We start from the raw sequence: 26948 nt of genomic DNA, 5'->3' as shown, positions 1-26948 counted from the left end.
TTTGCATAAGAAAAATGATATGGGCCATGGCTTATATAGTTATATTCTAGTCCCATGTGCAATAATGCAGGCTAGCTGCTGAGCAATTGTTATCAGTCTTCTTATCGACATCAGCAAGTCACCGACTCTCTCGATTAACTACCACTTGTCCTTTGGATCAACCAAGTGCCCATTTTTCCATATCTCTTCTCATGACTGATCAACTTGTTCTCTTTATACCTTTTGTGGAGTCAAGATATTTACAAGTATCTTGGACAAAAGGTTTTCAAAACAAGCGGCTGCTGCAACTGTTTCTCCTTGCATCAAGCAAAACTACCAACTTTTTGCTTTTGATTTTCGAGGTTTTCTTTGTCTATAGGAAAAGGGTTTGTATAATTTTATTGGAATGCCTTTAGCTCAAAAGGATTAAGTCATTAAGATAATGTTTCTTTCGCTTTCTTCTTACTAATTTTGATTCTGTTTTCTTGCCAATACAACTGAAACAATATTCCAATCAAGTAACACATTTTTTGAAGGTCATTGATTTGACCTGCGGAAGGCTAAGATCACACGGCGTTTTGGTACCAAATCCTGAACCTAAAAATGGTGGTTTCGTCCCCTACCACCGTATACATTTCCATGTCCGTGCCACCCACGTCTTAGGATGATAGTGAAAGTGAAGCCTTTGATTTGTTAGCATACATTTTTCCAATATACGTATATAAAAGACATGGCATCAAGTCGCCTAGCAATCAATGCCAATAATAACTCGTCCACCAAACTTTCTTACCAGTAGTGCAACCGTGCCCAACTCGTACGATGGATGATGAAGGTAAACAAGGGTTCCGATTGAACCCAATTCTCGTCGGCCTTCTTGGGGTCATTGCCGGAGCGATCATGGTTGCTACTTATCATTTAGTTTCCTTCGTTTGTAAGTGCTGTCGCAGGCAGGTGGTAGTCACAGCCAATACAAGCCAAAATGTTCAACATAATCAGCAGGAAAGGGCTAGTGACAGAATCAGAAGCCCTTCCACGCCGAGGTTAATTCCAATATTTAGATACAGCAAGGATTGCAATGAGGAAACTTGTGCCGTTTGCTTGAGTGATTTCAAGGAAGGGGAGCAAATTCGGGTATTGCCAGACTGCTTGCACTTTTTTCATGTGGCATGCATCGATGCGTGGCTAAATTTGCACTCCAATTGCCCGCTCTGTCGTGCCGATACTTCATCTCCGGAGCAAGTGGCCGTGCCTGTGCCGGATTCTGGCAGACCACAACCTCTGGAGCTTAACCGGTTGCCGGATTTTGGGGTGTAACTTTCAAATGATGAGAGGGATGGTGGCTTTACTGTGAAGCCAGCTAGCTAGCTAGCTAGCTTAGCTACCCTTCATTAATGATTGTTTATTTTGCTTGGAACTGACTCAAAGCGTCAGAAAAAAAATGCCTAGCGAATGAGAAACAAATTACATGTATACATTTCGTTAATTTCAAAAAGAGATGTAAATAGCATCATTCTTTTCTATGACTTTTGGTCCCTGCCCTCAACCCACCCTTATCTTCCCTCTACACGTTCATTCTCTTGGATAATCATGTTTCAAACGTCAAACACTTCAAACGAAGGAAGCTTAAGAACAGTTTCTTATGCCCAAAAGTCCAACATTCATCATAGTAAGATAAGGTTCATTCAAATTTGAATTTAAGTCCCTTAACAACATTAGCACAAACTGGTCGATAAGATCAAGTCGAATTAAAATATTATCGCATGTTCTATGTAAATATATCTTAATAGAAAACCTGACAATCCTCTGGTCCTGTCGAGGCTGAGGATGAAAATGTATATTAGTAGCTTTCCAGGTTTCAAAGCCTGCTTTCAACTGGGTCTGATTAGCCCACTACAATCGAGATCATGAATTCTAGTGGGTCTGGTTACATTTAATATGGGCCTCTTTTTCCCAGTAGTAGACTAGATTAGGTATTGACTTTGGTTCAGTCCAAAGCATAAAACAAGGACCAAATGGGTCAAAAGAAAAACTACTTTAATGTATTTTTTGGCTTAAAACAAAGTTCATAAACCAGTAACATGCGTTGCTTTCATGATGTTACGTGAATTTTGTCCCACAACCCCACATTTTCCCTTCAATTATTGCTATTGAAAACTCCAGAAAAATACATCAACGCTACCGGCCACCGCACCATCACTTCCTTACCTGCAGGAATAAAAATTGGAAAGGCACTGATTTTAGTCTTTTGCCATCGTGTTCTTTTTCTTTTGTGTTTTTTCTCCTTATCAATGGAGAACTCACCTACCGTTATCAGGCCACCAGCACCACCTCAACCACCGCCGTCCTTCTTTGCATCACCACCAGTTTCCCAGTTTGATAACACCACTAACAGTACTAGTGTCAGGTCACCTCCACCGTTACCTTTCTCTTCAGCACCCCAGATATACCCTATAGGTCAAGACGGAGCCGTTACTATAGTGACCACCAATCCACCTCCACCTTTCCCCGACTCACCAAGAAGCGTCGATTTATCCCCACTTGAATTCATACTTGCCCTTATGGCGGTCATAACGATCCCCGCTATAATCTATGCTTTCTTTTTTGCTGTCAAGTGCCCTCCTTGGACTTCCAGGGAACGTCCCGACAGCCCTAGGGAGCTTCCCAGGGACAGCCGTGGAAGTGGCGTTGAAGTAATTGAGAGGAGGAGGGAGCCTGTTTCAGCTGTTAAGTACCAAAAAGAGACTCATTCTAAAGATATTGGGAATGAGTGTCCTGTTTGTTTATCAGTTTTTGCTGATGGGGAAGAGGTAAGGCAGTTGAGTGGATGCAAGCACTCGTTTCATGCTACTTGCATTGATATGTGGCTTAACAATCATAACAATTGTCCGATTTGCCGGGCTTCTGTTGCCGTAAGAAGGCCTAACAACCATGGTACGGTGTCGGGTTCAGCTAGATCTAGAGATAGTGATCTCCAACAAGGTTTGCCAGATGCAAGCAGTTTGGTTTGACATTTCTAGCTTGATTTCTTGATTTTTGTTTCCCTTTCTTGCTGAATTTTTGTTTTTACCCTTTGGCCTTCTGAGGCTATATGGAAAGTGGGAATGGAAAATGGAAGATTTGGTATTCGATACTTCACCAAGATTTGGTAATCTAGAATCCAGACAGCATAGAGATTAGCGTTCAATGTTTTCTCCTGGGTTACTTTCCTGTGAGGGAATGAAATGAATTCAAGGCAATTAAGAGCCAGAGTTTGGAGACCTCCCTCTTGTCATAGCTTGAACTCTTCAGACAGAAATCGAACTGGTCATTTACCCTGAAGTAAATTTCTGATTCACTGGTGCAAAATTGAGTTGCTTTTGCTTTTGTTTTTTGTGATTCTGCTTTGGGAAGAAATGAATGTAAGTCATAAATGGAAGTATCTGATCCTCTCTTTTTTCCCTGCATTCCTTATCTTTTCCTTTTAGGGCTTCTTTTTGTTCATGGTTCTGAATAGCTTCAGCAATTGTCTTGTCTCATCTACTTCATCAGTCTTGCAATTCTCTTTCTTTCATTTACCAAAAGCAAAAACACAGTCGGTTCGGATCCGACACCCCTGATCCTTTTTGGGCCTCGACATCATGCGTATTGATAAACAAGTTACTTTTCTCTAGGCTAAGCATAGATATCAAGAGTGCAATACAGGTGCACGTACTGCTCCTGCCAATCTGTGAATTGCACTGGATTATTTGCTTTAGCCATTTGTTTCTGTATTTTAATTGATCAATGGCCTGGTTACACGGTTTCCAGGGCCCCATTCGGGCTCCCCAAAGGGGCGTGGCTACTCTTTGATAGGAAGCAATATCTCAGAGAAAAAAGGCTCCAGATTTTCTAGTCCGTGGAATCTGGATTCTACTGTTGCTGCAGTGAAGAGAGTCCATGATTGTTGCAACATGTGTTTGTGCATGATGCATCTTGAAATCTTGATGTTTGCTGTGGTTAATAATGTCGCAAAGTCAATTTTCCTGCCTTGCTTTGGTAGTGTATGTCTCCAAATCTCAATGCCTTGACAGCTAATCTATTACTTTTTATCTTTGGTTGTTCCCATTGTAAATTACAGAAGCTCTCTGCTGTTTAACACTGGAAATTACATAAATAGTTAAGCGAAATCTCTGAGACTTCTGATCTTGTCAACTGAAAGTACATTTAGTGACAATCAAAAGAAAAAACAAAGCCATTCTTATCCGATCTATGCATTTTACCAAGGGGTGGTTCAATCCTCCCTTTTTGACTCCAATATGGTAAATCCAAGGATGGCGATTGATACCTTATAATTAGGTACTGCATATTAATACTCTCAATCCGAATAAATAAGATTCAAGTAGTAAGATTAATATATAGTTTGAGTAATGATTTTTTATCCCTATTATTCAAACTAGATTATAAATAATAATTTTTAATATAAAATTTAAGTTTTATATATTTTATTTTTTTGTTTATAATTTTTTTATAATTAATGTAATACTTATTAAAATTTATTAATTATTTTAAATATGATTTTAAAATTTAATTTATTTTTTATTAACCTATTTTTTATTAACAATATATATAAGAATTAATTATAAATTTATTTTAATAGAATATTTAACGAGTAGAGTCTCAAAAGTCTGAATGGATTATTAATTAAAATTTAATCAAATATTAATACGATTGAGATATTTTATTAAATAATAGAATTCGGATTATTATATTTTCAAAATAAATCTTGAAAATACAAGCTTTTTATCTAGACTTCTCAAGCCCACACAAAGTATACGACCCATGCCTCTTAACATCTTGGCCCTGTGATACCAGTATCTCTCAATCGCAGCAGGAAATTTCCTTTGTCATTCATCATAGAAGGTAAAGTAGTTGTACCATTTTCCCAGAAAATGTAAGAATTTTTTTTTTTTTTTGGCTTGGGATATCTACTTCAACGTGTAGTTTGGTCACAAAAGGGTTTCCTTAGATATTAGGTTACAGGTGGCTTGTGCTTCAAGATCCAATGGCACACTTACTTGATTTTCACTTTAAAATCTGTTGGAGATAATTAAATTTGGTTTTTGATTAAATGAAATGAACCAATCAAAAGAGAATATTCCAAACCCTTAGTCATCTAATAATTGTCATTGTCAAATTATTTAATTATAGAAACATTAATCTAATCACTTTTGAGCAACTTGATTTCGTGTAAGGAAAAGGACAGAAGGAAAAATAAAATAATAATTAAGAAGAAAGATTTTTATAATGGCAATTCTTCTTCTTCACTTTCAAGTGAAAGGCTATATGTCTACTAAATCTTAATTAAAAGGGATTGAAAAAGAATTATAAAATTTTAAAATTCAGACCTTATCCAATATTCCAACATTTATAAAAAAAAATTTAAATTTATTTTAATGAGTTGACCAGTTATAGTCCATGCATGTAAAATTATTTTTTAATATTAATAAATTTATCCGTCACAAGTTTTTTTTTTCACTTTTATGAAAATTAAGATAAAAATTTTAATTTTTTGATATAGTTTATATTAAGATTGAATATTTTTTATAATATAGATGTTTAATGATTTTTAAAATAAAAAATAAAAAATCATGAAAAATAATTTTTTTAATATAAAACATAAAATGAAAAAGAAAATTTTATTTTGAGACATATAAAAGGAAAGTGGGAAAAAGAGTATTGTATTATTTCAATATATTAACCATTTATTGAGACAAAGATCTTTAAAAACTATAAGCGTTAGATCAAACCAATCGACGGTTACAAATAATTCAACAACAAGATTAGCAAGTAACACCAGATGGTAACCGACGATTCAAATTAAAATTCCGACCAATATTGTTTCCCTCTCCAAGTACAGTGCAAAGTAAGCGAACTCGTCTTCTTTTCAAACCTCTTCAACAGAAGCCTGTCACGCCGACACCCAATCCGACACTTTACCTTCTCCAAATAAAAATCGAATCTCACCCCCTAAGTTTTAGCTCTCTGGTCCGAAAATTTTCCCCAAATAATAGATTAATGAAAAGAACTCAGTTTCCTTATTCTCCAGATCGATCATGGCTCTTGCCAGTACTTGTAATCTCAATCATTTCACTCACGTTTCTTCTCGCGTTAACTTTTACCCAAGGTAAATCCTCTTCTTCCGAAACCGATTTCTCTTTTCACCAACCGAAATTTACTTTCTCTGAACGGGATTACCGCCGTTTACCCAAGTTACCGAGATTTGCTTATTTGATATCGGGGACGAAAGGGGATGGGCCACGTGTCAAGCGATTGCTGCAGTCGGTATATCATCCGAGAAATTACTATGTTCTCCATCTTGATCTAGAAGCCTCAGACTCCGAGCGGCTGGAGCTGGCTAAGTACGTGAAATCGGAGGCCGTGATTAAAGAGTTTGGGAACGTGATGGTGATCGGGAAGGCTGATTTGGTGACTTATAAGGGGCCTACCATGATTGCTAGCACGCTTCATGCGGTGGCGATTTTTCTGAAAAAGGCGAAAGAGTGGGATTGGTTCCTGAACCTTAGCGCATCAGATTATCCCCTCATGTCTCAAGATGGTAAGAAACATTTTTATTATACTCTGACTTGAAATGTTAAGTTGTTGAGACTTGGCCACGGGTGAAAGTTTTTATTCTTTTGTAGCCATTGGATGGATAATTTGGGTAGTTGTGGTGTGAGCATAAATGGGTTGGCAATGAGAGGGATTGAATGATTTGAAACTGGTGTCAAACCTTGTATTCCCTTTTAAAATTCATAATAAGTAGGATTTAGATATTGTTGTTGGAATTTTGGTAGTGTTTGGCAGTGATGGAGGAGAAAATTATAATCTAACTCTTTTTGTATGTTTATTTGTATATTATAGTAAAGAAAATTTCGATTTCATATGGTATGTATAAAATGGAACGAGAAGGAGATCAAGTATTATTGCCTGGTATGATGGTCTCTGTGAGTTATATGACTATGGACAATCATATGCACATGATCAAAATCCGTCATACTACCAACTTGGAAAGCAAACTTTTTGAGTATGATTCAACCAACAAAACCATAGGTGGATTAAAGTGGGTTCCCCTACTGAGATTTTTGATATAAGTTAGCCATGATGAATATGTTACTCATGAGGAAAATTATTTAATTGGTTATCAAAATGTTAGGACATGCCTCAATATTGTGTAATAACTCAACTTACCATTGAAAGTGAGGCAAGTGAGCTTCCACGGAATTCAATGTGGTATTAAGTATTATTAAACATTTCAACTTTATATTATTTGGTGTTATTGAAAATCAATATTTTATAAATTTGTTCAATTTATTTTCCATTTCTATTATATACTAGATTAATCTTGATACAGGATAAATATTTACCAATATACTTATGTATCAATTTAGTATGCTATAATTCCTACATTATGATTCTAAAATATGTATGAAGAAATGAATAAACATATGCTGAAATTCGTTTCAAACTTCCAACATTTACTGAAATATGTGTTATTTTCTTTTTCCATTGTTTACCGATATTTGTCTATATTTTTATATCCACTGATATATCCATCATATCTCTGTAATTTGGAGGGCCCGATTTATGATATTGATATCTAATTCCTTGGCCGTGGCATATATTTGGTGATGATTTTGCATGAAATGGTTATCAAAAGCAACCGCTTATAGTATGTGGGTGATTAAGTGCAAGCTTGTTTTTTCAGGAGGTGTCTCCATTATTCAGTGTGCTTTACCTTGGCTTTTCCCCTTTGTGAATCAGCAATCATTGCCATCTGCAATTGCAGCAACTATAACTTTTTCATTCTCTTGAAAAGATTGACAAATATAAAATTTTTCTAGGCATGTTTCAGTAATCATGCTAATTGTGTATTAATTTTTGTTTCAGATATTGTGCACATCTTTTCTTACTTGCCTAGGGATCTGAACTTCCTGGAGCATACAAGTAGCATTGGTTGGAAAGAGTAAGGATCCAATACATTTGTTCCACTTTCTATACGGTGTTTTCTGCTGTGATTACTCACCTTTGTGGCTTTCTCTGAATGTAAGTTCATTTTGTGTTTGCAGATACCAAAGAGCAAGGCCCATCATTATAGATCCAGGCTTATATCATTCAAAAAAATCTGGTGTATTTTGGGCTAAGGAGAAAAGATCCTTGCCTGCTTCTTTCAAGTTATTCATGGGTAATGCTTTTATATATATATATTTTTATTTTTCATTGATCTGTCCACTCCAACCTGTTTATCTAGTAAAACTTGATGTTAGAACATTCTTGGATAAGTTGTCACTTATCAGCCGAGTGTATGGAAGCCTGCAGGAGCAGCAAATGGTTTTCATTAGATTTAGGTAGATGTAGGAGATTCAAGTAATGGATGCAATGTTAGGTACTTGAGAAATAGTAGATATGGCAAATGAACGATTATTAGAGATAAATCTGCAATTCTCTGATTTTACTTTTGCTGTTGAAGATCGATATCCATGTTTCGGAAGACCATCTAATATAATAGGCGAAATAGGGTGGAAGGGTTTTTTAGAACTGCTAGTTAGACATAATCTCCTGAAACATTGAGTACAAGTTAAACTGTGTCCTGTAGTGTTTTTGTGCGACAGAATAACATTTTCAACGTTTCTTTAGGGATCCTTATGCAACCTTGCATTTTGATAAGCTTCTGTTGGAAGCAATTCACTGTTTAAGAGTTTGTTTTAGCTCTTTGTTACAGTTGGGTTGAAAATTTGCCTGTATTCTAAATTGCTGGCCGTTGAAATTATCATCTGATCTAGAAATTATGTAGCCAGAGTAGGTTGTATGAACTTTGAACATAAGCATATGTTGTAAATATTTGCTTATATAGAAATTTTACCAAATCATATTCGTATACGCAATAGATTCATTATACTTTATATCCTGAAATGTTGATATATAATTCCAGGGTCCGAATGGGTGGTGCTGACAAAATCATTTCTTGAATTCTGTGTCTGGGGATGGGATAATCTCCCCCGAACTCTCCTTATGTACTATACAAATTTCCTGTCATCTCCAGAAGGCTACTTCCACACTGTAATCTGCAATAACAAAGACTACCAGAATACGACTGTAAATCACGACTTGCATTATATCAGATGGGATAATCCTCCAAAGCAGCACCCAATGACTCTAACATTGGAACATTTTGATGACATGGTTCAAAGTGGAGCCCCTTTCGCTCGCAAGTTTGCCAAGGATGATCCAGTCCTTAACAAAATCGACAAAGAGCTCTTGCGGAGGTCCTATGGTCAGCTTACTCCTGGGGGTTGGTGTGTGGGGGGTTCATATTCGGGTAAAGATCCTTGTGTAGTTTACGGTAATCCAAATGCTGTTAAACCTACCGTAAGTTCAAAGAGGCTAGAGAAACTGTTGGTGAAACTTCTTGATTCTGAAAGTTTTAGATCAAAACAGTGTAAATAGTTTTTTTTGTAATACTCAATATATTTGCCCCCAATTTTTTTCACCTATCATGGTAGCTTCTTGTGTCGAGGTGGTCATTGTTTCTTTGAAGATCTAATGCAGTGGAAGACCTGGAAAAGTGAGAGAATTTGATTCTGTCATGAAACAGGATAACAGAGCCGACAGGCTGCTGTCTATATGCTCTCAATCTGAATTCAATCTAAAAAGCATGCCAAAATGATTCTTGCTTGGTACTGCCCACAGACACGAATGCCTGTCTCCTTCCTCCTCTTTTCCCACATCCTTGTCCCTTGAAATAATGTAGCAATACCCTGAAAGAAGGAAGATTCATCTTCCAAATTGCTCAACATTGTGATCTAAGTTGCCGCCGACAGGGAGAGCCTCTCCATCTTGAAATTGAAATCATAAACTATAAATAATAAAGCGCAAAAAAGAAACAAGGACGTTGACTAAATGCTGTTGGACCCGTCAATGGATTGAAAGGCCAGATGAACAACTCAACCAATTGGTGACAAGTGGTTCCCGATGGACTAATGTGTAATTTCAAATCAAAATTGAAGGGGTAATTCTGTAATTTGATAGTTCCTTAACTCTTGACGACGGATCTATTCATGGAAACATAAACATTTAGCGGGAACACAATTCGTTTCTGTTTCGTTTAAAAGCTCTATATCATAAGCTATTCTTTAGGGTTTTTTTCTCTGCTTTTAATCTTAATTCACTGACTAATCCTCAGGTTCGTCCCCTTTTTTTTCCTTTGTTTATCAATGTTAATTTTATTAATAATTTGTGATCAAACCTCGTTATGACCTTTTTCTTTCACTATTTTTTTCTTTATATTTTAGTATTGCGTTTTGATCTGCAATTTTAGGGTTATTTTTGGTTGACGCGATGTCAAGAATGGCCAATTTTAATTTCAAAGTTCTGAATAGGAGTTAATCTTAGTCATTGTAAATCAACCAATGAGAGGATCTAAAAAATTTATGCAAAGTTCATAATCAACAGATGCTAAGTAAAAGTAGCAGCATTGCTTGAATTATTACAATTTTGATTCAATTTCAATTTTTTTAGTCAATTCTTGCTTAGATTGACTTGCATTTGCTTTGGTTGGAATCTTGTCTGATGAATTTCGGGTTAGCTTTATTTAGAGTTTGTATGGTCTCTTGGTAATGCGGCTAAAAAAGGGTTAATTGCTTTGTTTTCTGGTCAGGAAGTTAGTGACTGAATATCATGGACAACCCATATTTAGAAGATAGTCCTTCTTGTGAGCAAAGTCCGGTTGCAACCCCATCAAATGCTTCAACTTCTGGGAGTGCTTGTGGAATGAATCAGTCAGCAGTCAAGCAGAAGAATGCGAGTGCTGATGTTGTTGATGGGTGATTACAGTTTCCATATAAATTCTGTTTTTCTTTGTTCTGCACCTTTTCTTTAATCAGATGTTGTATATCTGCTTTAGTAGCTCCACTTAAGAACTTGAGCCAGTGAGTACTGGTTCTGTTAGCCTGCAAGAAGTTGGTACTTCAGGCTTGTTATTTCTTAAGTTTCTTTCCCTTCTTCTCAAATCTCAATTTGTGATACTCTTGTTCCTTTTTTGTTTCTTTTACATTTTTTTTCTTCCAAATAACCAGAACAATGAGGAAAAAGGTATCAAGAATGCCTGGTGGGGGGCTGCGCCAGTTCAGTGTTATGGGTTAGTAATTCTTTTTCTTATATATTAGATTACATGCACTCTATTTTCTTTGGTATTTTTTATGATATCTCAAATTCTTGACACATTCCTTGAGAAATATAAGAAAGCTAGGTATGGTAAAGATCTAGTGAGGTTGATGTACTTAAATTATTGATTTTTTCTGGCACCATGGATGGCTATTTTTGGCTTCCATGTTCATCTTTATGGACTTGAATCATTTTCTCAGTGTGTAAGAAGTTGGAGAGTAAGGGGAGCACTACATATGCTGAGGTATGCTTTCTCATTCAGATTTGTTTAGGTGAATGAGTTTGTAAGACCTCAGAAGGAAGTCATGAGGCAGAATTCTTTAAAATTTGACTTTAGCAATTGTTTTTCTCTTCTAGATATGTGACGCTTCAGTTACTGTTGATGTTCATCATGTGAATGTGAATGATATGGTGACTCAAATAGGAATTTTATTGAGTTCTGGGGAGCTATATAATGTGCTATAGTTATGAATGTTCAGAATAGTATATTCTGAGAGCCTGAGAAAACTTGGTTACTATTGCTTTTTCTAAACATGAAAATATGGTTGCTGTTGGAGTCTTAAAATTTGGAATCACATCTTTTAATTAATATATCACATGAGAAATAGTTATGATGCTCTAGAGTTGTGTAATGTGCTGTGTTACCAAATCTGTCATTTTAAATCACTGTGGTCAATATAAAATATATAAGGTTTCAGTCCTTTCCTGAGATAAGATATTCTTCCATCTTGATTACAGTATTTCTTGCCATATCTTGTCTAAAGCAACCCTTAATTTTACTAGTTAAGTTGAGTGGTTTATGATTCTCAGGTCGCAGATGAAATTATAGAAGAGTTTGCCACTGCTCAGACTAATACAGCAAGATCTTTGGATGAGGTTTAATTTCCCCATGAATTTTAAGTACTTATTCTTTAATTATGGGATGCTTGCCACTTAAATGTATTGCAATAGAATTGAACATTTTATGGTATTCAGTTCCATGAGAAGAATGTTCGACGGCGGGTTTATGATGCATTAAATGTCCTTATGGCATTGGATATCATTACAAGGGAGAAGAAGGAAATCAGGTGGAAGGGACTTTCTACTACTACACAAGCAAAGAGTTTGGAAGAACTTAAGGTTGATAACCTTCGGAGCATTAATTATTTTATGCAACAACATTATTTGATAGAGCTCACACATCACTATTAACACATGAATTTACAAGAGGAAAGATTGTTCTATAAACTGCATGACTGTGACTTTGTCTTTTATACTTGAAGGCACTGCATGTTCAGCTAATGGCAAGGATTGCAAAAAAAGCAGCCTATTTGAAAGATGTAGAAGAACAAGTAAGTTTCCTTTGATACTTTTTAGACAACACACTGGCATTAGTAGAAACCTTTGTGCTATAGATCTGGAGAGAAATAGGAGATCTATACTCATGAGCCATTGACAGCTTAAGTGCATAAATCCTTTTTTTTCTTTCTCTTTTTTATTTTGTGTTCTTCAAAAGCCATGGTGACCATTTAGGAAATGTTCTGAATTCCTTGAGCAGGAGATCTGTTTCAATTTTCATCATAGACATCTTTACCTCCTAGAGAAACTTGGGTGACAACTGTCTGAAGTTATTTTTCTGCTAATGAAGTGGTTTTATCAGTTTAATGCTATGCCTAAAGTGTCTGTGGAAAAATAAAAAAGATTGCAGGTCTCCAGAATATAATTGAACGAAACCAGCAGTTGCTCAAGAAAAGTAGTGCTCCTAAAGAAGGATTTACATTGCCATTTATACTGGTTCAAGTATGCATGTTTCTATCTTTCTTAACTAGTTAAAAATTACAATGTTCTTTGTTCCCTTCCCTTTTTTTCTGCTTTAATCTGTGTGTGTGTGTGACAATTTATTTTCAGGTTTGTTATTAATTTCAGCAGTACTCATTTGCTCTCTCCTTTCTCCTGTCTACAGACTAGCCCACATGCTACTGTTGAGATTGAGATTTCTGAGGACATGCAACTGGTACACCTTGACTTCAACAGGCAAGTATACCTCATTTTACCATGGAAAATACATTACACTTTTTTTTTTCTTTCTAATTTTGATTTTTACCTCAGCAGTCTCAGCTTTTGTTCTCATTATTTTTATCTTATGGGCAGTACACCGTTCTCCTTGCATGATGACGCTTATGTTCTGAAGTTAATGCGCTACTACCAACGACCAGAAAGTAGAAATACTTCACAAAGTTCTTCAATTCATTCATCTTCAAGCTCTTGCAAGGCAACTAGAGTCAGCAAGCCATTTTACTGGAATTCTGAAACAGAGACCCCCAGATGACAGTATACCCGAAAGATGAATAGAATCACTATAGCCCCTAACAAACACATGTAAAACCAAATCCATGGTACATGTACAGTGTTATTCTATTAAAAAATGTAAGTGATTATTTTGCATCTCTTATGAGATCTTCTCTCAATATGTTTTTCCAATATTGGGCTGAGTGGGAGGCTGGGCTACCTGTATTTGAGATTTGGGATTTTTGTGAGGATCTAGTGGAGGAAATGCTGAAGACTCAGGATAATGGTAGTAAAATTTTTTTTAAGATTATGCAAGTTATTTTAACTGCTAATGTTGTACAAATTTAACAAATATTCCTTTATCTTTTCCATTTTATCTCTAATGGAAGCTGATTTGATCTTAAATTAATCCCGTTTAAGAATATGAGTTTTGGACCGCAATGGATGGTTTAGTCTCAATGTCGTGGACCTAGATTTTTAATCCCAAAGACGCACCTATTAAGTGAGTTAAGAATATAAATTTATCCCTTAGAAAACATGGTTTAAGAACTTGATTAGGGTATTAAGAACCTGATTAGTGATTAGAGTTTGAAACTTCCTTTCCTGAAGCTCATACAGCAGGGCCAAAACGGCAATGACTTGTGCCGCATTGGAGAGCGTAAAAGGCACGCTCCTCAAAAGGAGCGTTAAAAAATAGCACTGAAATTTATATATTCCCATGCAAAAATAAAGGAAACGAGTGGGGAAGGGAAACAGGCCAGACCGGGCAAAAGGTTCACTCGGTCGGGACACTTCGATTGTTGCACACCACCAAAGCACCCCCAAGAAGCAACTTTCTCTTCTTCTTCTTTTAATTTAATAATTAAAAAAAAACTGCTTAATTCTAAAGTAATTAAACTCTTAATCTCACCATAAATCATAATTAAAACTTGTTAGTTAATTAATTTTTAATTAATTCATGTAAGCTGGTTTGCACTCTCTGTCTCTCTCTCTCATTCCATACATTTCTAAATAACACCAACCTTTTTTGCATGCAGGAGGAGAACCACTACTCTTATGTTTCTGATCACTTAGTATCACCACACTGTACTTACTCTCCTCAGTATAAATAAAAACATAAAGAAAAAGAAGCTTATAGGTTAAGAAACATCGCCTTCTCTAAACCCTAAAAAGTAATAAAACAAAAAGAGGTCGAGTGAGAAGGAACAAGAACTTAATTAATTATATATATATATAAATAGATATATAATATAGTATATATAAATGGCCTTCCTTTTAAGTTTTTTTCTTCTCTCTTTCATTGCACATCTTCCTCCCTCCTTTCTTTCTCTTTCTCTTTTCCCTCTCTCTCCCTTTCTCTTTCTGTAACACTCTCTTGTTTGATGTGATTCTCCACTATTCGCTCACAAAAACGCAACAAACCTTTACAAAAAGGAAAAGAAAGAAGCAAGGAAACCATGGTTTTTACCTCCATCCCAGCTTATCTTGATCCAGCCAACTGGCAACAAGTAAGGGGTGTTTTTCTTTGGATTTGTTTCGAAGGTTTCTTTGCCAAAAAAGCAAAAAATTCAAAAGATAAATATTCCTATTACTTTTGTTTTATCGTGTTGAATATACCAGATATTTGATTGCTTCTTTTTCTTCTGTTTTTACAGCATCCGAATCATCAAGCTGGTGCGAGTAGCGGTGCAAGCGCCCATCAGCTTCCCCCTCCCCCACCACCACCACCACCTCCACAGCCTCATGGAGGAGGTGGGGCCGGCTCGATCCGGCCGGGTTCGATGGCCGATCGAGCTCGTATGGCCAACATACCGATGCCAGAAGCAGCATTAAAATGCCCAAGATGTGAATCAACTAACACAAAGTTTTGCTACTTCAACAACTACAGTCTCACACAGCCTCGTCACTTTTGCAAAACTTGTAGAAGGTACTGGACTAGAGGAGGTGCCCTAAGAAATGTTCCGGTTGGAGGTGGATGCCGTAGGAACAAAAGAAGCAAAGCCGGAAGTAGCTCTAAATCTCCTGTCAGCGGCGACCGACAGACAGCTTCCGGTTCCTCGAGTATAATTTCTTCAAATAGTGGAAGCACTGCTGATATTTTAGGCCTTGGACCTCAGCTTCCTCCCCTGAGGTTCATGGCTCCTTTGCATCATCTTTCCGAATTTGGTGGCAGCGATATTGGGTTGAATTATGGGACAATTTCAGCTCCACTTGGAGGAGCAAGTGACTTAACTTTTCAAATAGGAAGTGCTTTAGCAAGTGGAGGAGCTGGTGGGGGAGGTGGTGCTGCAGCTGCTCCTGGTACTTCTTTTTTGACTATGAGTGGTTTGGATCAATGGCGGCTACAGCAACAAGCGCCGCAATTTCCCTTCCTAGGTGGCTTGGAATCTTCTTCTGGGTTGTATCAATTTGAAAGCGGGGGTGTCGAGCCATCGGGTTATGGAGGTGGAGCTGGTCATCAGGTTCGGCCTAAGATATCAAGCTCATCGGCAACCCAGTTGGCTTCAGTGAAAATGGAAGACAATAATCAGCAGGAGCTGAATTTGTCAAGGCAATTTTTGGGGGTTCCAGGAAATGATCAGTACTGGAGTGGAACTGCATGGACAGATCTTTCCAGCTTCAGCTCTTCATCCACTAGCAATCCTTTATAAATTTGGTTTCTCTCTATCTCTCTCTCTTTTCGAGAGCCTCGTGCTGAAGCTTCGGTTTTTTTGTTAGTGTAGCTTCAATTAAAGAAAAATTAACTATGATGAAGACAAAGTTACTCACTTTCCAACTCCATATGGCATCAGTGATCAAACCTGCAGACACCTTATCCAAAGATGGATCATCGAGGACTTAGCTCCTCAAAAATCAACTAAAACCCTAGAATTGGTAGGCTTTTTTCTTTCTTCTTCTTTTACTAGAATTGGTAGATTTCAATGTATGAGCATGTTTTTCGATGGTGAGTGTATCAGTTTCTGAAGCTTCTTGTATCGGGCATATACTGATGATATGCACTAAGCAAAATATATCTGTTTTAAGTCCTATCATATGACAATCTAACGTCTCTAGATGATCTTCTACAAGGGCAGCAAATTAACGTTACATTACCCAGTTACTTTACATTATTGAATTATTAATCATTTGCATTGAACAATTTATTCAAAATCTGGAGGTCATAGAATTATGCTGAGATTCATTTGGTAGGAGTTCATAACCTCCTTTTTACATGTTTACAACCCTTCTTTCTTTCTTTCTTTTGATTGTTTCTACCTTTTAAACTTTCATTTTATTCTCAAGTTTAAAGGGTGCAAAGCTTTAAGAAATCTTATTAAAGTTATAACTTTAGTTAAAGTCATAAGTCTACCAATATGCAAAGTGTCATTTCGTCCTCTTCACAAATGAATTCTTGAACAACAGACCATGGGACGGCATTCCCAGAATTTAGAATTCAAAGCTCTTTCAGTTGATTTGGACAGCATTTCAAATGATTAATTAGCTTGCTCTTTAGCTGTTACTTTATCAGAACATTTTTCCATTACTCTTTAGTACTTATTTCATCAGAGACAATAAACATTCTTCTCTGATAGTTCATTTCCAGTAACAAGCACCCTACAAGTTAATATCGTTATCCCAAAAGCAGAATCTCTTTATAAGCAAATGAGTGAAAGCAATGCTTCTCTATTACTCAAAGATCAATATAGCTGTTTCTACTTTCTAGATTTCTGGTTGAGCTTAGTAGCTATGAACAAATTAGTGTTTACCTTGTTCAGCCATGATTAATTTTACCTATATGGATTTCATTTTCCAAAGCAAGGAGATGATGATCAAGAAATTTTTGGCATATTTGCAATGTGTTTGATGCTACATTCTAGTTGTAATGCCAGAAATGTGATGAAGTTGCACAGCCATCTATATTTTATAGTGTATAAATGGTCGACATCATAGTGATCAGTTTTCAGGTTTTTCTTTCTTTCTTTCTTCCTTTTTTACTCTTTCCTTCTCGTTTAAGTCTGCAAAGATTCGGGGAGTTGGAGAAAAAGCTCAGGCTTGTCATATTGCTTCAAATAATTGGACAGTTGATAGTTGATGATGATACTCTCAAAACATATTTCCCAAAAAGGAGTGCATTTTTCCATTTTCTGCAGCCGTTGCTGACTTCACTTGTTCCTTTAAAAGGAAAATATTGGTTCCACCCCCCACATAAACCAAGAGAGACACACACAGAGACAAACAAAAGTGTTTAAGCTTCTTTAAGCAAAATATATATATATATATATATATATATATGCAAGAGAGCCTGCCCCTTGAGGGGGTTTGCCTAGTTGCTTAGAGACTGCTGTTTTGAATCCCATTTCTTTCTCCCTAAATTTCAAGAGACTTGTATACCTAGATTCTTAATGCAATTCCCAATTCCCAATTTTCAAAGCAACGACTTGTTTCACGATGCATGTTCATACTATGTGATTGCTGCCATTATTGCATGAGACAGAGAGGAAAGAGAAAATTCTGCATAAATCTATTTTGGTAATGACAGAAGGTCTCTCTGATCATAATTAGGTGAGACATGAGACTACTGCCAATTGTGAAAAGGGAATGATTTTGTAATAATTTGAGAACGTACTTGCTTTTGTTGAGATGTGAGAAAGAGAGGGTGAAATGAAGTGAAATCATGGGTATATTAGATTTAGATATAATTTATTAGAAAAATAATAATTAACTAATTAATGGACAAGAGTCTCAAAAGACTCCAAAATCCCACTCAAATCTATAACCAAAAATCATCATAGTGTTCCTAAATTCGATTAACTAATTAAATAAATAAATAAATAATTAACTATTCAGACATAGAGGGAGGAGTAGAAGAAGAAGAATAACGTAAAAGAGACTGCCCAGGCAACAGGGTCAAAGACAGAGATTTAGTAAGGCTACTGCTGGCTTTCGGACAAGCGAATGGAATGTCTGACCCATTTCCAAACTTTGACGCGCGTGAGCGCGTGTTTTCGTCACGGCTCACTACGAGACAAAGTCCTGGTTTGTCAGCATGTGGACCTGATCGCTAGAGTCTCGGTCTCCGTGATTGGATCTTACAATGCACGCGCTTCATGGCTGCAGTTTCCTTTCTTTTTTCTTTTTTCTTTTGTTTTGGCTCTATTAACTCTGCAGAAATCCTCATGCTAAGTCACGCTCTTTCTTCTCATTCGCTCATGTCACTGACACATCACACTCTCTCTTCAGTGCTTTGGTCGAAACACATTACACATGGGCGACTTGACTTTCCTTAGTCCGCGGCTAAACCTGTGAGCTTAAAGCCCCCAAGGGGTCCTAAAATATCTTAAATTGATTTGATTCTCTCCTTAGATATTACAAAATGGAGTACATCTTTAAAAGTTTTCTATTTTTATTAATGCATAGATATAAATATAAATTATGTGTACTATAATTCTTTATTCACACAATTAAATTTTTCAAAAAAAGTATGTTATAATTTGTAAGTATATGGGTTGAGGTATGAACCATGTAAATAATCTATTTTTGAAGTAATATTACTCTCATAAACACTTTCTTTAATGAAAAGAAGCTTTAACTAATCTTTTTGGTTAAAACTTCATCCCAAATTCTAATTATAGTAGCTTTTGTTAAGGCTAAGGGTATAAGGCACAGTAGCACACACGTAAATGTTTATATATAACATTGATTTGGTTTAGACCATTTGGTAGGTTGATTTAAGTTAACTCAATACTTTTTTCTTGAAAGGATATGAAAAGAAAAACGAAATTAACAAAAAACCCAACGGACATCAAATATTAGGAAATGACCAAAAACTCTCTAATACGAGACAATCTATCCGTCATAAAGTTAACACAATAGTAAATAATAACAATTGTCAACATGGGAATCTTTTGTTACTTATTCCTGACTTACGAAAATAAATAATAGACTTTGAATTAGCCCTTAGTCAGTGTATAAAGAAACAACTAGCTACTAGCTAGAAACCCCTTTTTTCATTTTCAACTCTTTGAAAAGAAAAAGGTTTTTTATTCCCCCTTGTTAATTATTTTTGTGTGATCTTTTGTTATTCATTAATTAAATCAGTACACATTTGGTTCCTTTTACTATGCCCTACTTCACACACCTAAATTTGAATTAGAGACATCAATTTTCACCTATGCTAAGGTTATAACAGAAATGATTGCTTTGAACTTCCAAAGATGATTAAATGAATGACCTGATGCAAACATGATGTGCTCTTACCTTTCTAAATATTTTCCTAATTGAAAGTTTTTTCAATTGCCCGATAAATTTGGGCTTGATGTTTGCAGAAAGCTGGACAAAATATTCAGCAATATGGGGCTAATGTACAATTGAGTAAAAGAACATTAAAGGTGGCAAATCACCCCAAAAAAATAATTTAAAAAACCAAAATTTTCATGATTAGAAATCATGGGTGGTGTTGGTCCAATGCACAAAACCAATACTAAATTCCATCTATCATATCTTAGTTTCTTAGGAACCTCCTCGATCGTCTAACCACAAACATCAGTCACAATTCTACTTCTAATATATATTATATATTCCAACTGGAATTGGTCATGTTGAAAGAAAGGAATCTGAGAGGAGGTTTGGGGGGGCGGGGGGGAGGGTTTTGCTTTTGCAGAACCAAGGCTGCTTACCAAGAACGAATAAAGCACATTCAAGACCGTCAAAGGAAAAAGCTTTCTCTCTCTCTCTCTCTCTCACACACACACACACACACACACACACACTCACTCACAAAACAATTAGTCATAGAGAGACAGATCACAACGTTTATGGTTTGGTCGGTCGGTCGGTCGGTTAGTCATCATCCTCGTTATCTCAGTAATCAAAGGAATAGAATTTTTAACAATGATCCCGAAATTGTCGATGTTGAAATCAACGTTAACCACGCCATGTAAAAAAGAAAGAAAAGCCCTTCGTACGTGAAGTAGGAAAGAGTTAGCAACTAGGGGAAGGGAGGGAGGGCTCGGAAACCCAAGGTGGGAAATCAAATCTCAAACTCTGTATTCAATGAGTTCTCCCATGTTGGATGGGGTACATGGAATTGTGTGCAAATAGAGCATGGCAGCAGCTCTCGCTTTTGTATTACAACATCTCATCTCCTGGCAATATGTTCCTAGCTAGCCCCATCTATCTGAATTCTGGTCTCATCCACTCTATCTATTCTAATTTGTGGAAAACGAACTACATGAAGGAAAATAAATAAAGGAAGAAAGAAAGAAAGAAAGAAAGAGACTGAGATTCCAACTGCTTCTGAAGTCTGAATCCTTCACGTTCTCCCACATGTGCTCTCAATCATACACATGTCCCATGAAATTTTAGATTCCTCCAGCCCCAGGCAGTCACTTCTCTCCTTACCCTTTAAAATTTTTGCCTGCTCTGGCCTCTGAGCCCCACCTAAAGGACCCAGATTCAGGCTTTGCTATGCTAGCCTAACTGCTACTCCATAGTTTAGTTTCCTTAACTGGGAAAGAACAGCTACTAGTGTTTGTCGTATATAAATAAAAAACACTAATTTGGTGCTGAGAGAACACAACTACTATAACACTAACCATATGAAATAGTCTCAATTTCTTTCTTCTGTCTTTTTTTTTTTTGCATGACCCTTTCCTTAACAAGGTAAAATTGAAAAGTATAAGCAGAAATATCCTTGTACTGGATTTCAAAACAATGTCGACAAGGGAACCTTTGTTTGCTGTCTCCATCATGGAAAATGGGGATGGGGGATTTGCCTTTGCCGAGAAGGACCTCGGGTATCTTCATCTCATCACAAAGCCTCCATTTTTGTGGCTGGCTTTGGAGTTTTGCTTGGAACCCCTTATTGAATAAACCAATCAAATCCGGTGATAGATTTCTTTTTAGCTGAGTAGCATCCTAAGATGTCACTTTTTAGCTGTCCAAAGAAAAAACACATGGACATGACCAATTAGCACCCAACCCCTCCCTCCTGTGGGCACTAACAATCAGCAACATGCATCATTAGCTTAACTTGTTTCAGCCTTGATGGATGCTAAATCTAGGTGGCAATTCCGTGCAAGACTATAATTTTATATGATTAAATTGCGATATGGGTCGACAACATTACCATTTTTTTAAGATGAATTATTTGGGCTTAGTTCTGAAGGCATCATGTACATGATTCATCAATAGTTTGTTTTTTTTTTTCTTTCTTTGGCTGTTAATTTATGGCTCACTAATCCACGTGCATGAATATTCAATTTATATACTTATTAATGAGGAATTAGTACATGAGGAATATCATACCAACTGAGGTACATGACTCTTTACGATATGCACTACCAATATTATATCATGGATCATAAATCAAATTTATTGTACATTCAATTTTCAAATCTCATAATGCCATAATTTCTAGGCTGCATTCGTCACGAAACAGCGTTGCAATTTCTCCTTCACTAGAAAAGAACGATATATAATCCATAAAATTTTGAGCAAATTTCATCAATATCGTCCATCATTTTAACTTTTTTTCATATGATTTTTTTGTGATTTTAATTTTTAATGAGTATTATGTGAATATCTTGTTTCTCAATTAGTATCTTGTAAATAAGTTATGTTTCTACAAAGGGTTAGGTTACTAATCTTGAGTTATAATATTACAAAAATATCTTTAATTGTGAATAAATAGGTTGAATTTGAATTGAAGTTATTTTGATAAATTTATTAAAAAATTAACAATTGCAAAAAAAAAAATGATAATGACAAAGTGTCATATGGAAAAAATAAAAACAACGAGAGGTGTAAGTGGACTTTATCTTAAAATTTTTTTATTAATATAATAAAAAATTAATTGTGACATCCATACGTGAAAATAAAAAGATCTTAGTTCAAGGAATAAAGCAATAGGTACGTCCTAGTTTTGTAGTAGTTAATTGGAATGATGAATGAATAAGAAGCAAATGGGATTTGTCAAAAGAAAAGAAATAAAGAGAAGTAATTTTAATTCCCACAATAATATGCTTTTAAATCTTTTTTGGCAAAGTAGGTTGTCTTGTTGTTCATGCAAACCAGATTTTTCTTGATTGCGTTACTGTATTTTTAAATGTTTCATGAAGCATATCTTGAAAACATTCTCTCTCTCTCTCTCGTATGCCTTTACACTGTATTCCGATTCTAATGGAATGACTCATATAAATTAAGAACAAGCTTGAGACATCTGCATGGAAATGAGAATGGATGCTTGCGTGAGGAAGCACTCAATTTGATTATGATTGTTTAGTTTGTTTGTTTATGTCCCACTGATTGGTGGGGAAAAGAAAGATTTTTGTTTGACCCATCATTATCAGGAGTCAATGGGAAACAAATTAAGTTTATTATAGTAAATTAATTAATTAATTAAGCTGTAATCTATATAGACTAAGAAGAATTAATAAGGAAGCAATTAGACCTATAAGATCTAATCAATTCATTGTGGGTGCTTGGCCCCCCCATTCATTCTTCACTCTCGTGGGTGTTTCACATGGTGACAGTAGTAAACATCAAACATCAAATATTGCCTCCCTCTTTCTCTTGCTTAGTTTCTTTTACAAATTACATTTTCTTTTATTGTGGTTATCTTAATTACCTTTTGTCTTCCTTCATCTTTGAACCAACATTCATGATCAATTAGTTTTGATCAAGATAACATTATAAACTCTGGGTATCACGTTTTGTTCATCGTTAATCATACATGTCAAATTTCAAATTAAAAATATATAACTACTTATTTGATATATAATAAAATTTTATGATTAAATATATTTCAAAGAAAAACAGTATTCTCAATCGATATAAAATAGATATTGAATTGATTGGAAACTTTAGATGTATGACGGGTATGAGTAGATTGTTTAATTCAATAATTAGTTTGTTGAAATATTAATCGTACATTAAATAATAGAAAAAAGTAATTATATATATATATATAAAGAAAGAAAAGAGTTGAAGAAAGAGGTAAACAATTTGGCTATAGGGAAAATGACCTTATGGTCATAGTGTTCAGCCTTTCACACAGTATTGTATGGTTGGTAGTTTGGTGTCAACTCTGCCGATTGAAATGAAAGACCTTTTAGCATTAGACGCTAGACAAACACATGAAATCCTCTTCCACCTCAGTCTGAAGCTGCCCATTCAACAACCTTAAAAATTTTATTTTTGTTGCCTGCCAACAAGACACAAAGGTAACTTGTCAAGGCGAGTTACAAGGTCAATTTCTATTTGATATATATTTCATCATAGTTGTATCATCGCCATTTATGTATTACAACACCAGGAAATCATCTCAATAGTAATCAGCAAGCACACGTGACAGGCCAAGCTGTGTAGCCTGCATGTGGGACTCATGAGAACTGGGCCAGGGCTTGTTGAAAGCCATGAACTCCTGCCCACCGGAGCTGAACAAATTGGAATTTCCCTTCCAAAACGGTTGCCTTTGTTGTGAAGTAAACCCTCTAAAAGTTGGTAAGCAGGCCAAGGAACAAACAGAGAAAGATGTAACAATTTGATTTTTACCAAATTAATCCAGCTTGATACCACGTTGGAATTTTTCCTGTATCATCTCAGCCACAAATTCTCCAGACTCTTTTAGTGGCAATACACCTCTCTTTCTAATTGATGTTGATTAGCACTAGACTGTAATATAATTGCACCACCTTTGCTTTAATATAGTAGTCTTTGCTTTTTATTCAGTTATCTCTCTCTGTTGCTTGATGGGATGCATCTTCCTTACTCTAGCCACTAATATGGGAGAGAACCTCAAAGTTGGCTAATGGTTTTTGTTTGCAAATCCCCTTTAAGATATCCCAAAAAAGTTGAGAGTTGATGCCCTCTTATCCATCTGAAGGCACATTACAATCTTCACAGTTGATGCCCCAGCCATCATCAGTTAATACCACTTCTGATGATTCCGGATGGGAATTTTTTTCTGTCCTGCAGTATGCATTTATCAGTCTTGCTTCCACTCAATGAACACTGAGATCAAGGATTCAAGATCATATTACCAAGAGCTCTGATGCCATTGGAGTCCTAAGTTGGGGTACCATGGAGGCCATCTCTGTTTTGGGTATCAGTGGAAGAATGCAAACCGAAGCCGAAGTTAAAAAAACACTGCAGTTATTGCATGTCGACTACATCTTATTTGATACCCAAATTTAGCTTCATGAGTCTTCACTCTCCCTCTCTCTTTATTTCTTGATCCAAATCAAATGTAAATTGACTGTCCATTGGGCCCAGATTATTGGCCCGAACAAACCCAAGAGCCTAGGACCATCAGAGATGAGTCGCTGTTCAACTTTACCTGAAACAACTTCTGCGAAAACGCGTAAACCGCCTTTACACATCTATACAAATCCTTGAAGATGATAGCTTCATTCACTTGCACTCTCCATTTTTTTTTCTTAAGAAAGTTGGCAGAGCATTCTCGAGTTCTTCGTTTTTCCTCGTGTGCGACAATGGCGGTATTTTGCAAAGGCGATGAGGTTGAAGTATGCAGCAACGAGGAAGGCTTCTAGGGGTCATACTTCGAAGCCAGGGTGATATCGTGACTGAAGGACAGCCGTTGCAAGGTCCAGTACAAGAACCTGGTCGAAGAGGAAGATCAATCTCGGCCCCTGGTTGAGATAGTTACTGCTGACGAGGTCCGACCACTACCACCAAGAACCGCACGGGAAGCCACTCGGATTTTCACTTACTCCGATAGAGTGGATGCATTCCACAATGATGGTTGGTGGGTTGGGAGGATTACCGGGGAAGAAGGGTTCAAGTATTGGGTCTATTTCCCTCTCACCAGGAAGGAGATCACATTTCCTCCTTCTCAGTTGAGAATTCATGTGGAATGGTGCAATGGCTTGTGGTTTTCGGACAGCGTATTTTGATCACTTCTTTTTTTTCCTTTTTAGGGGAAATTTATGTTATTAGCATCCAAGGTTTTTAGATTAATTGCAAATTCGATGGAACAGTGCTAAGGTAATTGACAATGTTGAGGCCTCTTTTTGAGTGGATTTAGTAATTGACCAGATTTTTACTGATTTCTTGAAGTGTAATCTAATGTTATTTGTCATATTATCCAATAAATTAGTAATTGCATATAAAAAAAAAATTAATTATGACCATCAAACACACTAGAATGTGAACCCTAAGCATAATGTTTTGTATAATTTTCTCTCTTTGCGTTTGAGCTTGTAGTTAATTGACCTATAACACCAAAAAAAACTAAAAAAGGAAAAGCAAAAAGTCTAAATAAGAAAAGCTATTGTCTCATAAATGAGAAGGAAACAAATTGGGTTTTGTACCCCTTTAACTTTATTTCATTCATACATGATTGAAAATAGAAAGTTAAAAGTCAATATATATATTCCATTAATAAACAATTTATTTCATAAAATAAGGCTTTATATATATGTATTTTTAATTTTGGTCTCATTTTCACCCAGCATATATACTCTTTTTTAAATGCTGATTTTATATTTCATTTCAATGCAAACTCAGCTACAAATTTAACTTTCCATGCAAATAAAATCAAAGCATCAGAGATTTAATTATTTGTAAAACAAATACTAGTAGATACATGGCATTATCCATAAGCATGAATGATGAACTATTTTTTATATTTAAATTTTTGAAAAAGATGTATTAAAAAACATCTTAGTGTTTGAGTTGAGAAGTTTGAAAGCAACTAAACCTTTGAATAAAATCAAAGTATGTTTTAATTAATGCTTAAACTCATGAGAATAAACCCTTTCAAAGTTAATCTAATTTTCATGAACAAATGCACTTTTTTAAAATTTTGAATTTGATGCTTTCATAAATCAATAAAAACCAATTAATAGAAATAATCTACTATCATATTATGTATCTATTTTGGACAAGTGATCTTTCGGTTATGATCACTTCCAGGAACTCAGAGTCATTGCTATTGGTACTTTAACAACCTCAAAGATTAGACATCTCTAATTCTCCTTATGATTTCTACCCCTTGCTCTTATCCTTTTGATGTTTATCATCAATGGCTTTGTGTCGGTGGTGCTTTCTCGCTTAAGTAATTAAATGATCCTCATGTTGAAAAAAACAAACATAATGTTTAAATAAATCTCTAGTCTATTTAAGAATATTCAAATATGCTTTTATTCTTTTATTACATTTAATTAAATTTTGTATTTTTATTTTGAATCAAATGAATTTTTATGAATTGTCATTAGTAAAAAAGTCATTTGTCATTTTATATTCGCAAAGCATTGACATGATATGACACTATACTATATTATAATTAACATAAAATAACAAATGATATTTTGACTAAGTCAATAATTAGTTATAAAAACTTATTTAATTCAAAATAAAAAGTACAAAAGTTTATTTACTTCAAAATAAAAGTACCAGAACTTAATTAAATGTAATAAAAATATAAGGACTTATTTGAATTTTTTTGAATAATTTAAAGACTTTTTTGTATATTATGCCTTGGAAAAAATAACAAGCACAAAATGTTCCACCAAATCAAGAAG

The 26948-nt window shown here is 35.6% G+C and overlaps 6 protein-coding genes across 8 annotated transcripts; all 6 read left to right on the top strand.

The window, feature by feature from the left end:
* The first annotated feature begins 428 nt into the window (after positions 1 to 428).
* LOC110420778 (RING-H2 finger protein ATL52-like) lies at positions 429 to 1491 on the top strand. The gene has a single exon (XM_021434146.2). The coding sequence runs from the start codon at positions 799 to 801 to the stop codon at positions 1291 to 1293; it is 495 nt and encodes a 164-aa protein (XP_021289821.1). The 5' UTR covers positions 429 to 798; the 3' UTR covers positions 1294 to 1491.
* Positions 1492 to 2075: 584 nt separating this feature from the next.
* Positions 2076 to 3422, top strand: LOC110420380 (RING/U-box superfamily protein). The gene has a single exon (XM_021433662.1). The coding sequence runs from the start codon at positions 2268 to 2270 to the stop codon at positions 2985 to 2987; it is 720 nt and encodes a 239-aa protein (XP_021289337.1). The 5' UTR covers positions 2076 to 2267; the 3' UTR covers positions 2988 to 3422.
* Positions 3423 to 5786: 2364 nt separating this feature from the next.
* Positions 5787 to 9518, top strand: LOC110420838 (Core-2/I-branching beta-1,6-N-acetylglucosaminyltransferase family protein). Its single transcript, XM_021434216.2, has 4 exons — positions 5787 to 6553; positions 7885 to 7960; positions 8064 to 8179; positions 8927 to 9518. The coding sequence occupies exons 1-4, from the start codon at positions 6013 to 6015 to the stop codon at positions 9439 to 9441; spliced, it is 1248 nt and encodes a 415-aa protein (XP_021289891.1). The 5' UTR covers positions 5787 to 6012; the 3' UTR covers positions 9442 to 9518.
* A 559-nt stretch (positions 9519 to 10077) lies between these two features.
* DPA (Transcription factor DP) lies at positions 10078 to 13751 on the top strand. 3 transcript variants are annotated; one of them, XM_021433924.1, is made up of 10 exons: positions 10078 to 10177; positions 10652 to 10817; positions 11070 to 11131; positions 11358 to 11401; positions 11968 to 12033; positions 12133 to 12276; positions 12420 to 12488; positions 12838 to 12936; positions 13100 to 13170; positions 13288 to 13751. In XM_021433924.1, exons 2-10 carry the CDS (start codon positions 10672 to 10674, stop codon positions 13463 to 13465), a joined length of 879 nt encoding a protein of 292 aa, XP_021289599.1. In that variant the 5' UTR covers positions 10078 to 10177; positions 10652 to 10671; the 3' UTR covers positions 13466 to 13751. The 3 variants fall into 3 exon arrangements, with proteins under 3 accessions (XP_021289599.1, XP_021289601.1, XP_021289600.1); XM_021433925.1 differs by having other exon boundaries at positions 10093 to 10177; positions 10656 to 10817; XM_021433926.1 differs by lacking the exon at positions 12838 to 12936.
* Positions 13752 to 14743: 992 nt separating this feature from the next.
* Positions 14744 to 16460, top strand: DOF2.4 (DNA binding with one finger 2.4). The gene is made up of 2 exons (XM_021433786.1): positions 14744 to 14933; positions 15081 to 16460. The coding sequence occupies exons 1-2, from the start codon at positions 14883 to 14885 to the stop codon at positions 16074 to 16076; spliced, it is 1047 nt and encodes a 348-aa protein (XP_021289461.1). The 5' UTR covers positions 14744 to 14882; the 3' UTR covers positions 16077 to 16460.
* Positions 16461 to 24896: 8436 nt separating this feature from the next.
* Positions 24897 to 25319, top strand: LOC149526914 (protein AGENET DOMAIN (AGD)-CONTAINING P1-like). The gene is made up of 2 exons (XM_089784276.1): positions 24897 to 24902; positions 24996 to 25319. The coding sequence occupies exons 1-2, from the start codon at positions 24897 to 24899 to the stop codon at positions 25317 to 25319; spliced, it is 330 nt and encodes a 109-aa protein (XP_089640402.1).
* Positions 25320 to 26948: the final 1629 nt, after the last annotated feature.

Source organism: Theobroma umbraticum, unplaced genomic scaffold, assembly GCF_002168275.2.
Source record: "Theobroma umbraticum cultivar Fairchild unplaced genomic scaffold, ASM216827v3 scaffold_86.0, whole genome shotgun sequence".
Taxonomy (NCBI): Eukaryota; Viridiplantae; Streptophyta; class Magnoliopsida; order Malvales; family Malvaceae; genus Theobroma; species Theobroma umbraticum.
This window is presented reverse-complemented; position numbering and strand designations above follow the sequence as displayed.

Excerpts from the sequence above, each read along its gene's own strand:
- LOC110420778 (XM_021434146.2), top strand. The coding sequence starts at position 799 with ATGGATGATGAAGGTAAACAAGGGTTCCGATTGAACCCAATTCTCGTC.
- LOC110420380 (XM_021433662.1), top strand. The coding sequence starts at position 2,268 with ATGGAGAACTCACCTACCGTTATCAGGCCACCAGCACCACCTCAACCA.
- LOC110420838 (XM_021434216.2), top strand. The coding sequence starts at position 6,013 with ATGAAAAGAACTCAGTTTCCTTATTCTCCAGATCGATCATGGCTCTTG. Across the intron at positions 6,554-7,884 it reads TCCCCTCATGTCTCAAGATG|ATATTGTGCACATCTTTTCT; the intron begins GTAAGAAACATT and ends TTTTTGTTTCAG. Across the intron at positions 8,180-8,926 it reads TTCTTTCAAGTTATTCATGG|GGTCCGAATGGGTGGTGCTG; the intron begins GTAATGCTTTTA and ends ATATAATTCCAG.
- DPA (XM_021433924.1), top strand. The coding sequence starts at position 10,672 with ATGGACAACCCATATTTAGAAGATAGTCCTTCTTGTGAGCAAAGTCCG. Across the intron at positions 11,132-11,357 it reads GCGCCAGTTCAGTGTTATGG|TGTGTAAGAAGTTGGAGAGT; the intron begins GTTAGTAATTCT and ends TCATTTTCTCAG. Across the intron at positions 12,277-12,419 it reads AGAGTTTGGAAGAACTTAAG|GCACTGCATGTTCAGCTAAT; the intron begins GTTGATAACCTT and ends TTATACTTGAAG.
- DOF2.4 (XM_021433786.1), top strand. The coding sequence starts at position 14,883 with ATGGTTTTTACCTCCATCCCAGCTTATCTTGATCCAGCCAACTGGCAA. Across the intron at positions 14,934-15,080 it reads ATCCAGCCAACTGGCAACAA|CATCCGAATCATCAAGCTGG; the intron begins GTAAGGGGTGTT and ends CTGTTTTTACAG.